At 52.2% G+C, this 13954-nt stretch overlaps 1 protein-coding gene across 1 annotated transcript in view; it reads right to left on the reverse strand.

Annotated features, from left to right (window-relative positions):
* Window positions 1–303: 303 nt before the first annotated feature.
* TAF1B (TATA-box binding protein associated factor, RNA polymerase I subunit B) overlaps window positions 304–13954 on the reverse strand; it is a 40119-nt gene continuing 26468 nt past the window's right edge. The window contains exons 9-15 of the mRNA XM_080686976.1: window positions 11410–11557; window positions 8564–8741; window positions 8012–8058; window positions 5582–5672; window positions 4125–4195; window positions 3442–3664; window positions 304–1732 (exon numbers count right to left, since the gene is read on the reverse strand). Coding sequence (XP_080543102.1) covers window positions 1531–1732; window positions 3442–3664; window positions 4125–4195; window positions 5582–5672; window positions 8012–8058; window positions 8564–8741; window positions 11410–11557 — 960 coding nt within the window. The 3' untranslated portion in view covers window positions 304–1530. The remainder of the gene's footprint in view (window positions 1733–3441; window positions 3665–4124; window positions 4196–5581; window positions 5673–8011; window positions 8059–8563; window positions 8742–11409; window positions 11558–13954) is intronic.

Here is a 13954-nt window from a genome sequence, read left to right on the forward strand (position 1 = left end):
CCCACATAACAACACTGTGCTCCAAACGTATGAGATACCCCAGCACATTAATGAGGTTTTGGGGCCAGTGTTCTGTATTCTCATGGGAATAGACCAGGGGTGGGCAAACTTTTTGACTCGAGGGCCACCATGGGTTCTTAAACTGGACCGGAGGGCCGGAACAAAAGCATGGATGGAGTGTTTGTGTGAACTAATATAAATTCAAAGTAAAGGAGCGGAGGGGAGAGCAAGAGAACCGGATAGAACAGCCGGATCCGGCCCGCGGGCCGTAGTTTGCCCACGGCTGGAATAGACTCTCATTGTACATTCACTGATTTAATTTTTTAATTAAAAAAAATTTAAAGCTTTTGTTTTAACCTACTGTGCCTAACCCTTTAATGGCTACCGTTGTAGACAGATTTCTCCAGCTATATAAAAATGAGAAAGCAGGTGAAATGTTCAGTACAAGACGGGTGCGTAATAATGTGTCACATGATGTTCGGATGATCCGAATTTGATACTAAGCCCACTAACCCCATGAGACGGAACTCAGTCTCTGCACGTCCTGCCGTCTTTGCATGGCTGTGCGCTGACGAACCGGAGAGGCCTGAAACATGTCGACTCTCTCCCCGCGAAGCATCTCTGCGTTCCACGTGCAGCCCCAGACGCCTCCAACTTCCCACTCAGGATCGTGACTGGGTCGGAGAGCAGCGAAATCGCACCTCAGTGGTAAAATTGTTTCGCTGCAGTGGCATGGAATTTAATTAAAAAGATAAATAAGATTTGTTCATAAAAGGGATTCCACTCGAATCAGCGAAGATCTAGTGGCGAGCACGCCTGAGCCGCCCTGAAAGGCCACGGCGCCGGGGAGCGTGTCGCCAGCAGGAGGGAGGCTGCGCTTCCTGCCACGTCCTGTGTCTCGGGCTTCGTGCTCCCTTTCTCAGAAAGCGATCTGTTCCTCCCTCCTGCGCAGCCTGACGTGACACTGAGCTGGTGCTTTAAGAGGACCACGGATCCGTTCAGGAGATTATTCCTTCAGTGCTACCAATTTCTCTTTCCAGTTTCCCGCTGGCCTTTGACTGCAGTCACATGACCAAGCTTGCCTTTTGCCTCTGGTTTCAGGCTCAGGAAGTCCTTCCCTGTCCCAAGATCATGAAACCTTCAGACCTGTTTTCCTCTAACACTTAGGAAAGACGAGAATGTTCTGATCTTTGATCCATCTGGGATTTACTTTAGGACATAAAGAATAAGGAAGTGATCTAGTTTAAAAGGCAAATTTAGCTCTAAAATCAATGAATAGAAATATCTGGATACCGTTTATATAACATTGCTTTTTAATTTTCTCAAAAAATATTTGTAATTAAAAAAATAAACTCGCTCTTATACACACTTTATAAGCACAATCGACACATATATGTACTATGCATGTCTAGGTATGGATATATAGGCAAAAAATTCTATTTTCCACACTTCTCTGGACTGTTATATTACAATTTGACATTACTGTCACTATTAAAATATTTTCCCTAGGAAGTTTCTAATTCACTCTCCTCATTTTCTCACTTTGCTGGATCTTGAAGATTTCGTTTTTGCTTTACTGTATTTTGTCTTAAAAAGTCTCTTTTCAATTAAGCTCACTTCTTCGTGGAGGAAGTAGGCCTTTATTCTTAGCAGGAAGGAGAAGAGATTTATTACAAACTGGTAACTCAGTGAGAAATTGGACTCTTCGTAGGTTGTCACATGTTTACAATAGCTAGAAGGAAGCAAAGGAAGGTGTTATCTTTAAATGGCCACCTGGGAATGCGTGCATCTACCCCTCGAACGTCTCCCAAATAACTGAACGAGTAGATATGTTTCGGCTTAAAACAGTCATCTGAGTTGAAAGGAAACTTAGAACAATTTGGTAAAACGCCTCAATTTCACAAAGGGAAGAGCTGTGGCCCTGCCCCCGGCCACCATGGCAGGGACACGGCGGGACTGGAGGCAGCTCTTCCAGCTCCTGGTCCAGGGCTCTGCCACTCCTTCCCAGGGTCCCCCACTCCTTACCGTGATCAAGGCAAACAAAGCAGAAGGCAGCGATTCTGGACCCATTTTTAAAACTAATAAGAGAAAGCAAATACTCCCCCACCCCCACCCAAAATAAGAGACCAGCCTTGATGAGGTGGCCCCCAATCCTGTGCCTGTTACAGGAAGTCTCCACAGCAACGCCACTTATTCTCCAGGAGCAGATCCTGCATCTGACAAAACCTCTAACCACCCCCAAATCTCTCATTCAAATCGCAAGCTCGAACTGCCCGCGGCAGGCAATACGGGGACACGGGACCGTGACTCCATCTACATGGTGCGGGAAGTTGTGCCGAACTCATGACCTGCATTACTCAACCAGCAGATTGCACCGGGACAGCAGGAGATAAAGGAGGAATTTACCAACTAAACCACTTAAGGGCTATCTCGGCCACACGCAAGGTATGGATCCCATTTGGATTCTGGGTTATTTAAAAAAGCACACGACAATCGGGAAAATCTAAAAAGTGACTGCATGTGTGATAATATGAAGGAATTATTAGTTTATTTTATGTCTGGTTAATGGTATTATGGTTTTGCTTTAAAAACATATATATTTTTAGCCCGGCTCAGTAGTTGAACATGGATCTATGAACCAGGAGTCACAGTTCGATTTCCGGTCAGGGCACATGCTTGGGTTGTGGGCTTGATCCCCAGTGTGGGGTGTGCAGGAGGCAGCTGATCCATGATTCTCTCTCATCATTGATGTTTCTCTCTTTCCCTCTCCCTTCCTCTCTGAAATCAACAGAAAAATATTTAATATATATATATATATATATATATATGTGTGTGTGTGTGTGTGTGTGTGTGTGTGTGTGTGTGTGTGTGTGTGTATTTAAATCCTCAGCCAAGGACATGGTTTTTTAAAAAATATTTTTATTTTTTAAAATATATTTGTATTTATTTCAAAGAAGAAAGGAGAGGGAGAGAGAGATAAAAACATCTGTGATGAGAGAGAATCATTGATTGGCTGCCTCCTGCATGCCCCCCCACTAGGGATGGAGCCCGCAACCCGGGCATGTGCCCCTGACTAGAATCAAACCTGGGACCCCTCAGTCCGAAGGTTGATGCTCTATCCACTGAGCTAAACCGGCTAGAGCTAAATATATTTTTATTGATTTCAGAGAGGGAGAGGGAGAGAGAAACATCAATGATGAGAAAGAATCATTGATCGGCTGCCTCCTGCATGCCCCCTACTAGGGATGGAGCCCACAACTCAGGCATGTGTCCTGACCGGGAATCGAACCATGACCTCCTGGTTCATAGGTCTACACTCAACCACTGAGCCATGCTGGCCGGGCTGTATGTGACTTTTTTAATTAGAAAAGAATACTCCTCCGGGGCAAACTAGAGATTGTGTCACGTTTCCCATCCTCGGCCTTCTGAGGGCCCACCCACCTTCTGCAGAACCTCTGTGTACTCAGCCAGTAGAGCGCGTTCAGGGTCGTCAGCGACCGGCCTTTCTTGGACAGGAGGCCCTGGAGGCTGTGCCCGTGGAAGCAGACTCCACCGGGGGCCTCTCCCGTCCAGTTGAACTGAAAGCTGGTAGGGCTTTTTTTTGCAGCCGTTGGTACCGAGTCAACCAGTGTGCTGAACTGTTTTTGTAGATTCACCACCATCTCTGGAAACGGAGGGGAAGGGAAGGAATCAGAGAAAAGTAATGTTAATTCCAATAAAATCTGCAGTTCACTTGGTAACAGTGCACCAGTGTTGGTTTCTTAGCATGACAAATGCATCATCGGTAACATTGGGGAACCTGAAAGTGGGTGAGGGTGTGGGGGGACTTCCTGAAAAAGGCTGAGATGGTGAATGTTATCACACATATTTTACCACCTTTATGAATAAGACAACCTGAAGGCAGTTCTCCACACAGAGAGTTCTGGAAGCCATAGGAAGAGTGTTTAGATTTGGCGGGAGCCTCCGCTATTTGGGGAAGCAGCTTCCTGGGGGGTCACTGCGGGGGGGGGCGATGTGGCCCTGGGGTCCCAAAGAATGTCGAGCGCTCTCACTTGCCCAGCCAGGCCCCTGAGCTCCCCTCACCACGCTGCTGCTGGGCGTTCATGAGAGAAAAGGCAACTCACCCCTTCGTTTCTGCACCACTGATCTGTCGATGGGCGAGTGGTAGAGTGGCCTCTCGCTCTTCCACATGAACCTGTGCGAGGCAGAAACACAGCTGGAGCAGGAGGAACGGACCTCACCCACTTCAGCGCCAGGGCCACAGCCCCGAAGCTCCCAATGCACACAGGAGTGGAAGGGGTCCCTCGCCAGGAAGTGCCCGTTGCCTATCCCATAGAGTGAACCCACCTAAGAAACAACGGGTTCTCCTGGCCTTTGCCCAGCTGACCCTGTGCTGAGGGGGAAGGTAGTGGTTCTGGTTCTGATGCCTGAGGTCACGCCTCTCCTGGGGGGGGGGGGGGGAAGGTGAGGAGGAGGAGGAGGAGAAGGGGTCTGGGTTCCAGCACGACAGTCCTACCAGCCCCTGCACTGATCACCCTCCGCAGCTAGGGAGCCAGCCAGGGCGGTGCCGCTATAAAGTGGAGGTACCGCATTGCTCCCCAAATACACACAGGGTCCCCTCCAGAGCACAGACCAAGGGCGTGTGGGCCCTCCCAGGTGGGTGGCCAGCCCAGGCAGGAGCAACAGGCTCCATTTCGAGTTCTTCCCTAAAGTGGACGGTTTTCCCGATTTACAGCAGAAATAAGATCTGCCTCCTTCGCGCTCGGGCCACGTTCTCACTCTGAGGCAGCGTGGCAACAGGCAGGGACTGGCTCGAGGGCCGGGCTCTGCCCCTTCCCAGGCATGACCATAGGAGTCACATGCGACAAATGCTGGAGTTCCAAAGATAGAGCCCGTCCCTCCTCCGGAGTCCCCCGGGCTGACGGGAATGGCACGTGGTAAGGACTCATTCAAGTATTTGGTGAAGAATGACTGGACGAATCAAACCAAGGGACTCAACATCTCCAAGTCTGCCCCCCCTCGCAGGGCTGCTGTGAGGAAGTCCGTCAAGGTCAGGCCGTAACCCCGCACCCCGGTGAGAAGTCGCTCCTACCCCGTGCTGACCAAGTGTCTGGCTAGTAGACACTCAAGAAGTGTCTGTGGATTTTCTACCCAAAAAAGCCGATCAGGAACAGAAAGGCAGAAACGGAAGGTACGTTTACGAGCAAACTCAATCCCAGGGCTCGGAGGGTTAAGTAACCTGCCGCGGGCACAGAGCGGGCTGTCCCAGAGGCAGGTGCCCAGCGCAGCGGGCTCCCCCCTTCACCACAGGGACCCTCGTCGGAACGAGAGTTCAAAGCCAGGGAGACAGACGGAAGGAGAGACCCCTCCGCTTTCCTTGGCTGTGTGTTTTGGAGGGTCTCTATTTCAGGAGAACATTCCAATGAAAGAAAACAGTTATTAGAAAACAGCGGCTAATATTTCCAGAACAGAAGCGTCACAACGCTGACGGGTCCGTACTGATGACACTTCATCTTTCCAAGGTAAAGTGACGGACTTGGAAGGAAGTAGGTGAAGCTAAAACTGGCGGAGGTTGACGTACTTTGCCCTGGCTTCCTCCCATTTTTGTTTTTTCTCATCAAAAGATTTCTTCATAACTTGGTACCATTTTCTGAAATCAAAACATGGCTTATCTGAAAAAAAAAATCCATGATAATCAAATTAGTCACATTATAATAACACACATTATTCACCTGGATCTTCCTTCGCTGACATAACTAAACAGCTATACCATAGCTCTTGGAAGTTACGGATGGGGTCAATTTTCTGGACTCTATTCAAGTCCTGGCAACAGTCACTCCTCGTCTGAGTCTCTGCTGATGTCAGAGCCCAACCAGAAGATGTGGAAACTGCCTTTGTGTGTCTGTTTCTCCTAGACTGGACTACCACCTCCTGAGAACACAGACGTATTTTGTTTCCTCTGCCTACCAGGCCTCTTCCTCCCAGCCCAGCACCAGCGCCCCGTGCCCCGCGCCGTGCCTAACACACAGCTCCACATGTCTGAGGCCACATGAGGAAGGGACTGATGGCCAACACATGTGTGGACTAGCACTACAGCAGCTGAATCCAGACTTCCGGTTCACCAGCTCCCACTCCCGTTCTTCCTACCCCAATTCCAACCCAGGGCTTCCGGGTAGGCGGGGAAGCGGGCCGCGCCGCACAGCTGGCGTGTGTTCCAGATGTCAAGGTTAGAGCCGTTGGAGCTGCGTGGAGCCCAGCCCAGCCCCCATCGCTCCCTATCCACTCCACCTGGGGGATGGGAAGAGCAGGGGGATAAAGTGAAGGAAAGCAGAAAGAGGGTCCGAGTGAGGGAGTCAGAGGAAGGCGGGCTGCCAAGAGGAGGAAGCGGGCTGTGTAAGTCCAGCTTTTCCGTGTTCTCTAATGAGATCGTCTCCCTCCACGTCTATTAAAGTTCTTTCAACTGGCCTAGCCGTCACTCCATCCAGCAGAGCCAAGGCCACACAGCCACCGAGGGGTGGCAGCTAGCCAAGAGCTACAGACAGAGGGACATGGCAGCGATCAACAGAGCACCGGGCCCTCTGACCTAAGCAAGCCACAGCTTCTCGAAGGGCAAGTTCACTGATGACGCGGAGGGACGGTGGGCAGCAGAGCGGAAGAATGGAGACGACCCTGCCCGCTGACAGCTCAGGTGCAGGGGCAGAGGAGGTAACCGGTCTGAGTGCTCTGCCTGCTCCACGCAGCTCCACAGCGAGGGCGGCCCTGCAGCCGGGAGGGCGCCAGGAGCCGGCCTGCCCACCCTTCACTCTGTGCAGGGCCAACGTGAGGCAGTCGCTGAGCCAAGTACTTGCATGTGCTCTGGCAATCACACACACACCAATGACCATGCATGTGGAATCTAAAAAGAGTCAAACTCGTCGGAAGAGTAGAAACGTGGTGCCAGGGCTGGGGGTGGGGAGTCGGGACAGGGTGGTCACAGGTACAAACTTCCAGGTCTAAGATGAACAGGGTCTGCGGATCCGATAGAAAAGCAGTGGCTGCAGTTGGTAACACTGTATAGTATAGTTGAAATGTGCTAAGAAAGTTAAACTTAAATGTACACACACACACCAAAGTTACATACGTGCGGGAATGAGTGTGTTAGCTGACTGGTCGGCAGGAAGCCTTTGACATGGACGTGCATCAAAGCACAAATGTACACTTTCAATGTCTTACTTGTCAGCTTTCCTCAATGAAACGGAGAATTCAGAAAGGACAACATACATGAACCCTAGTGAGGACGCTGAGAAACTGGAACTGCGTGTAAGAGTTCACGTATTTATCACATGTTACTGAGTCTCTTCGGCCAGTCACCATGGAGGCAGCACAGACACATAACAGTAGCAAGGGGATGGCCCCGCCCTCTAGCCGCTCCCCTCTGCTTGTCTGCCTGTGGTGTACACAGTACCGATTGTATGTCAAACAGGCTTCCACGCGCTTGACAAATACGGACACTCTATTAGGGACAGACATACTCAGTCCACTGGCTGTAGTTCAATGTGCTACACATCTCATAGAAGTTGGGACGGCAGCAGCTGTGGCAGGAGCGATGAGTCCTGACTTGGAAAAGGTGATGGGGCGCAGGTGAGGGGAGAAGGTGTTAGGTGCGCCTGAAGAGTGCAGATGGACTTGCCGGGGGGCCGGGGGGCCGGAGGGGAGAAGGGAAGAGCAGTTCAGGGAGGAGAACCAGTGTGAGCAAAGGCTGAAGGCATCGGAACAGACGCACACTCACAACACGGCCCGAGGCTCACAGCCGGGCGTGGCTGGTGAGCAGACGCAGGAACAGAAGAGCAAGCTGGCCTTTGCACACAGCAGGAGAGCTATAACCAGGTAACTATGTGAACCGAGTCCCGGTACAAGGTACCACTTATCCACATGCATCTGTACAAGTACAGTTCCAAAGGTTCTTCCCTCCATTTACTGATCTTTTACCCACCGCCGATCTTTGAATTGGATGGATAAAACAAGTAAGTACCTTCTTTGTTCTCTTCGTTATGTGTCTCAGCGATCGCAGACAAAGACCTGGAGACACCAACAGACACGTCAGTTGATTTAGAAGTCACTTATCCGCAGAGTGAAATTGTGAACCTGCGGAAAGACTAGTACAAGCAGTCCTCGAAACGGACGGCGAAGCCCTCGCTGACACGGGGAGAAGGACACCCCACATGCGGCCTCTGGGAGGGGCCCATTTTACAGCTCCTTGACTTCCCAAAGGATCCGAGACGCACGGCCGGAGCCCACAGGCATGCAGGCGGAGGGGGAGGGTTCTCCAGGACTTGTGAAGCCAGTGGAACATGAGAAATGTGTATCTACCCAAAAACTAGAAATAAAACACACTACACACACACAGGTATGAAGTCAGGATGGCCCCTGACCACCAGCCGCGTCACTACGGCGTCAGGAGGGCGCGCTGCTGCTGGTCGCCGCCCAGAACCGCCGAGGCGCCGCTCTCCACGGAGCGCGCACGGCCTCCTTCACTCTGCACGAGGCCGAACAGCGCCGCGTCCCCGAGACAGCTGTCACTCACCACTCTACACGGTCATCCAACAGGAAGAGCAGCTTCAGCACCACCACAATGACGGCCACCGCCTGCACATCGTACTTCACAGCCCTTGCCTGTCGGGCGATGGGATCGAACGTCAGGAAGTCCACCTCTCCGATGCCAGCCATCTGTACCACCTGGCAGGTGAAATCGTACATCTCGTCTGTGGATAAAGAGCAGTGAGATAGGAAGTAACATAAAACCAGCATGTATGTCCAGGCGACAAGCTTTATCTTCAGACACGGTGCTGCCCCGCCGGCGTGGCTCGGTGGTTGAACGTTGACCTGTGGCCAGGAGGTCACGGTTTGATGCCCGGTCAGGGCGCAGCTTGGGTTATTGAGGCATAGTCTCTTCCCACATAATTTAGAAGTGGGAACCATCTTATTATTATTGTTGTTGTTGTTATTATTATTATTATTATTATTATTATAAAGAATGACATTTCTTGAAAACTATTTATTTTAAATTAATGTCTCGAACTGCTTTCCTTACGCCAAAAGTAGAGAGTAATAAAAAAGCAAACGGGCCCTGGCCAGCATGGCTCAGGGCTGGAGCGTCAGCCTGTGTGTGGGCCAAAGGGTCTCAGGTCCGATTCCAGGTCAAGGGCGCGTGCCCGATCGCAGGTTCAGTGCCCAGCCCTGGGCTGGGGCGCATGCAGGAGGCAACCATTTGACGTGTCTCTCTCACATCCGTGTTTCTCATCCTCCCCTCCTCCTTTCCACTCTCTCTGAAAATCAATGGGAAACAAATATCCTTGGGTGAAGATTAAAAGAGAAACTGGAAGAATCGATGGGAAAGGAAGAGCAGGGGAAACGGAGGCGTGCGGGCTCTGACCCGGAGCGCAATGTGGCGGACACCGGCTCTGGGACGTGCAGATTGGGGGCCAGTGTGTCCTCTGCCGCCTGCCGGCTCTCATCTGTTACTGAGGTGCTGCACGGGGGAGCACGGGAAACGCGCAAGTTCCCACAAAATACACACATGCCGGTGAAAGCTGCCAGCACGCCTCCGGAGCGGGCACCCCGCCCGGGACGAGGAACAAGACCAGAAAGTGGGTTTGGAGCTCATTCAGAGCCGCCAGCGCCAGTGCTGACTCAGCAAGGGTGTGTGTCGCTCGAGGACACCTCCCTGCTGCCCCGGAGACCACGCGGTCCCACGGGCAGGCTCTGGGGAGGGCACTGGCGGGCAGCGTGCTGACAACGGCGCCCCGCTTTCTGGGAACCCGCCAGAGGGCCGCCGACATCCCAGAGTCTCCCTGCAGTCTTATGGGTGGTGTGCAAACCAGGGTCACAGTTCAGACTCTAACCCAGGTGCAGGGATAGCACGTGTTAATTTGTAGGCCATCTGTTTGTGGTTCCCCCCACCATGAAGCAATACCACCCCAATATGGGACACTCGTAAGACACAGGAAGGCAGAAGGAAGGAAAAACGCATAGCCAGAACTTAGAAATAGCACTTACAGTTGGCATTTCACTCCTAATGTTTTTATGAATACTCTCATTTTATGTAGCTGTGGTGACGTTCTATATAATTTTGTGATTTGGGTCATTTCACTTTTTTATTGTATCACAAACATTTTATTGTAACACAAAAAGCTTAAATTATTTTTGTTCTTTTAAAAATATTTTAAAATTACAGACTTAATGTTTATATTTGTGTATATGTTACTAATTATATTTAAATTATAATTAAAATACAGTTTCACATGCTGTCTTTCTCATATATCTCTTTTCCTTTTCTTTTAAAAATATATTCAGTCACAATTTTGATAATCTAAGCAATAGTACAGTCACCCCATGTTCACATTTTCTCCTAAAAACCAAAGTCCTGAGCTTCTCACATTTCTAGTTCAGCCAGAAATTCAAGAACGGACTCCGTGGGGCAGCCTGGGCCGCGCACGGTGAGCGAGTCTACGCGGCTCTACGTCCTGGCGTCGCTGCCCCGCTCCCCACCCCCCCACCCCCCCACCCCGAGCTCACGGGCTCCAGGCACTTTGATCACCATTTGTTTTAGGGACTGGAAATAGCATTAGGTTTCCAAACCAAAGACATGTCTTCTAATAAAACTTAGCTTCTGGGGCTTTTAAAAATCAGAGTTCATCGTGTGATAATCCTGCTTCCTGCCAATGAAGAAGGGCTGGCTGCTTGGGGGGCACCGGGCCGGGGATCACACGCCGGAAGCATCTGCCCCGTTACCTGCGCAGCAAACGGACTGTGAAATCCGCTGTGCGCTCTCGGCACAGCCGCACCCGGCAGAGCGCCCCCCTCTGAGCAGCCCGTCGCTCGTCAGGGCTCTGAGATGCCTTAGAGCAGCGGCTCTCCACCTTCCTGACGCCGCGGCCCTTTAACACAGCTCCTCATGTGGTGGGGACCCCCAACCGTAACGTTATCTTCGCTGCTACTTCCTAACTGTAATTTGGCTACTGTTAGGAATCGTCATGTAAATATCTGTGTCTTCCGATGGTCTTAGGCGACCCTGCTAGCCGTTCTCAAGCCACAGGTCGCGACCCACAGGTTGAGAACCGCTGCTGTAGAGCCTAAGACCTTCGGGAAACACAGATATTTACATGACGATTCCTAACAGCAGCCAAATTACAGTTAGGAAGTAGCAGCGAAGATAATGTTACGGTTGGGGGTCCCCACCACATGAGGAGCTGTGTTAAAGGGCCGCGGCGTCAGGAAGGTGGAGAGCCGCCGCCTTAGAAGGACTGTGAAGTGAAGCTTTGTGTTGCGACGGCCCCGCCAGGAGGCTCTGCTGGTCTGGGACCTGCGAGGACGCGCCATGGTGCTCCCCAGGGTTCTAGAAGCTTCCTCACCACAGACACCCTTTCTTACCGGGCAGGTTGACCTCCATCAGGTATTTCCGACACAGGATGTTGGGGTGGAGGTAGCAGTCTTCCGTGATGGCCGGGAAGCGGGGCAGGTCCAGGAAGGTGGCGACCTCAATCATCTTCCGGTAGATGTCCTCGTAGCTGGGCCACGACTGAAACAGAGCCCAGCGGCGGTTGCCACGACGTGAGTGAGCGTGCAAGCGTTTTCCGGCCTAAAGTAAGCTGTCCGCCCCGAGCGAGACGGGGATGGGGAGGAAAGCGTGAGGGAGCACGCGCACCGCCAGCATCCTGCCCGGCAGTTCAGACAGCGATCACGCCAAATGCAAAGGGCACCGAGATTCGATTTGGCTCCTCAGACTCTGCTGGTGACGCGGTGGAAGCCTAACTTCCTGCCAATCACAGAAGAATCGGCACAGACAACGCTGCGGGGTCCCCACGTGGCCACACCCGCTCGAACGCAGGCACCACCTCACCAACATCCAGTTCACAGCGAACACACAGCGTTCATGTCACACCCTACTGGCGTGCTCCCACGGGACTCACACGGGGGCTGTACCCATGGTCACAGCAGCCTTGTTCGTAACAGCCAAAAGGTGAACAACGAAGTGGCCAGGAATGAATGACTGGCTCCACGGACGGGGTCTGTCCACGCAACCGCCTGTGCGTCCGCCTTAAACAGGGACCAGGCCGACGTGCCGCACGCGGTGAGCCTCCACCGGGCGGATGGCAAGGTGTGCAGGTGGATGGTGGTGATGGCGCAACGTAAATGCACTTAATGCTACTACTGAACTGCACTCTTCAAAATGCTTTAAATGGTAAATGCTATGTCATGTATATTGTACCACAATTTTAAGGAAGTATAAAAAAGGAAGCGAAACATCACCTAAAGGAAAATAATAAGCTGAAAATGTAAAAAATGCAATATACATAAATTCTACCAACATCTCAGCAACGGAGACGTACATTTGGGGGGCGTCAGTGTTACTGTAACTACTACACATACAGCACCAAGTACAGTGAGTGCTTCCCCACAGGACGAAATACGCTGAGCACAAGGCAGCACCCACTCGCGCCGGGCCTCTTGCTCAGGGCCCCTGCCCAGAGGTGTGCTGGTTACACTGGGCGCTCGGGGCAAGGCCGGCAGCGATCTAGTGCCTCAGACGAGGGAAGCCCCGCCACTTCTGTTCCAGAGGAGTCACCGGAGGACCAGCCTGCTACCTCCTGCCTCCGCTATCACTGGAAGGGATGGCCCAGTTGTCCCTGCACATCTGCTCTGATTCCAGCCGAGCCAGGCTGATCTGCGGGCCGGCCCTGCACGCTCAGCAAGTACTCAGCTGGCAGAGGCCGAGCGGTGGCACCGCCCACAGCCCCGCTCTAGAAGCTAAGACCACAGGGAGCCAGTTTGCTTCTGTCCCACTGGCCTTGCCCAGGGAGGGGAGTCAGGCTCTAATTCTGACAAAATTCTGAAACACGGAAAACTATGGTGATAATCGCAGAAAACACTTAATGACGCTCAGAATGATCTTCCTGTGACTTTCAGAAAATGTATCTGTGCACAGGCCACGAAAGGAAGGCCTCGCGGCAGCTGCCAGGTCGTCGTGCCACGTTTTCATGGGGACTCTGGCGGGTTCGGAAGAATGAGCGGCCTGCCAGAACCCTGGGGTGACAGGTATAATGGCATCTGTTCTGCACTGGACTTCGGTTATCTGCTCATTAGTCTAATTCCACCTCAAATACTTTGTGAAGCAAGCTGGAAAAATAAAAGGAAGAGGCAGGGATAACACTGGTCTGTACTGCTCAAAGCACCCTCTATCAGAATCCTTTGCAAGATGCTTGTGAAAAAGGCACATTCCGCCCTGGCTGGTGTGGGTTAGTGGTTAGAGTGTCCGCCCTCGGACCGAAGGGTTGTAGGTTCGATTCCTGGCCAAGGGCATGTACCTGGGTTGCAGGTTCAATCCCTGGCCCTGGTTGGGGCAGGTGTGGGGGGCAACCAATAGACGTGTCTCTCTCACATCATGTTTCTCTCTCTCCCTTACCTCCCTTCCTCCCTCCCTTCCACTCTCTCGGAAGATTCAGTAGAAAATCAAATACGCGTTCCTACACCCCACACCAGACGTACTGCAGCACCTGACGGGGGTCTGCGAACCGGGGCTTGGACAAGCTCTCCAGGATATTCTCACACAAAATAAACCAAGTGAAACGAAGTGCACGCTTCCCCACGTCTCCCTGCCGCCTCAGGAGGCCGGCTCATGGTTGACCCACAAGCTTGACGACAGAGCTGCACCCACACATTCCAGGGGTGGGCGCGCTGCTGTGGGAGGCCAGGAGGAAAGGAAAACAGCAGCTGGTTTCTCCTGAGCCTGGCAGGAGGGAGGTGCGGGGGCGAGGGACTGAGAACACCTGCTACCCTGACATCACCTCAATTCCTCCCGGGGTGACCTCCGGCCTGTCCGAGTGTTACCCTACCAGGGCTTGCACAGACACCCCAGGAGCTACGGGTGGCCTACAGAGTGACGGGCGAGCAAATCAGAGTCCAGTGAAGACTCACA

The sequence above is a fragment of the Plecotus auritus genome (genome assembly GCF_963455305.1).
Source record: "Plecotus auritus genome assembly, chromosome: 8".
NCBI classification, from domain to species: domain Eukaryota; kingdom Metazoa; phylum Chordata; class Mammalia; order Chiroptera; family Vespertilionidae; genus Plecotus; species Plecotus auritus.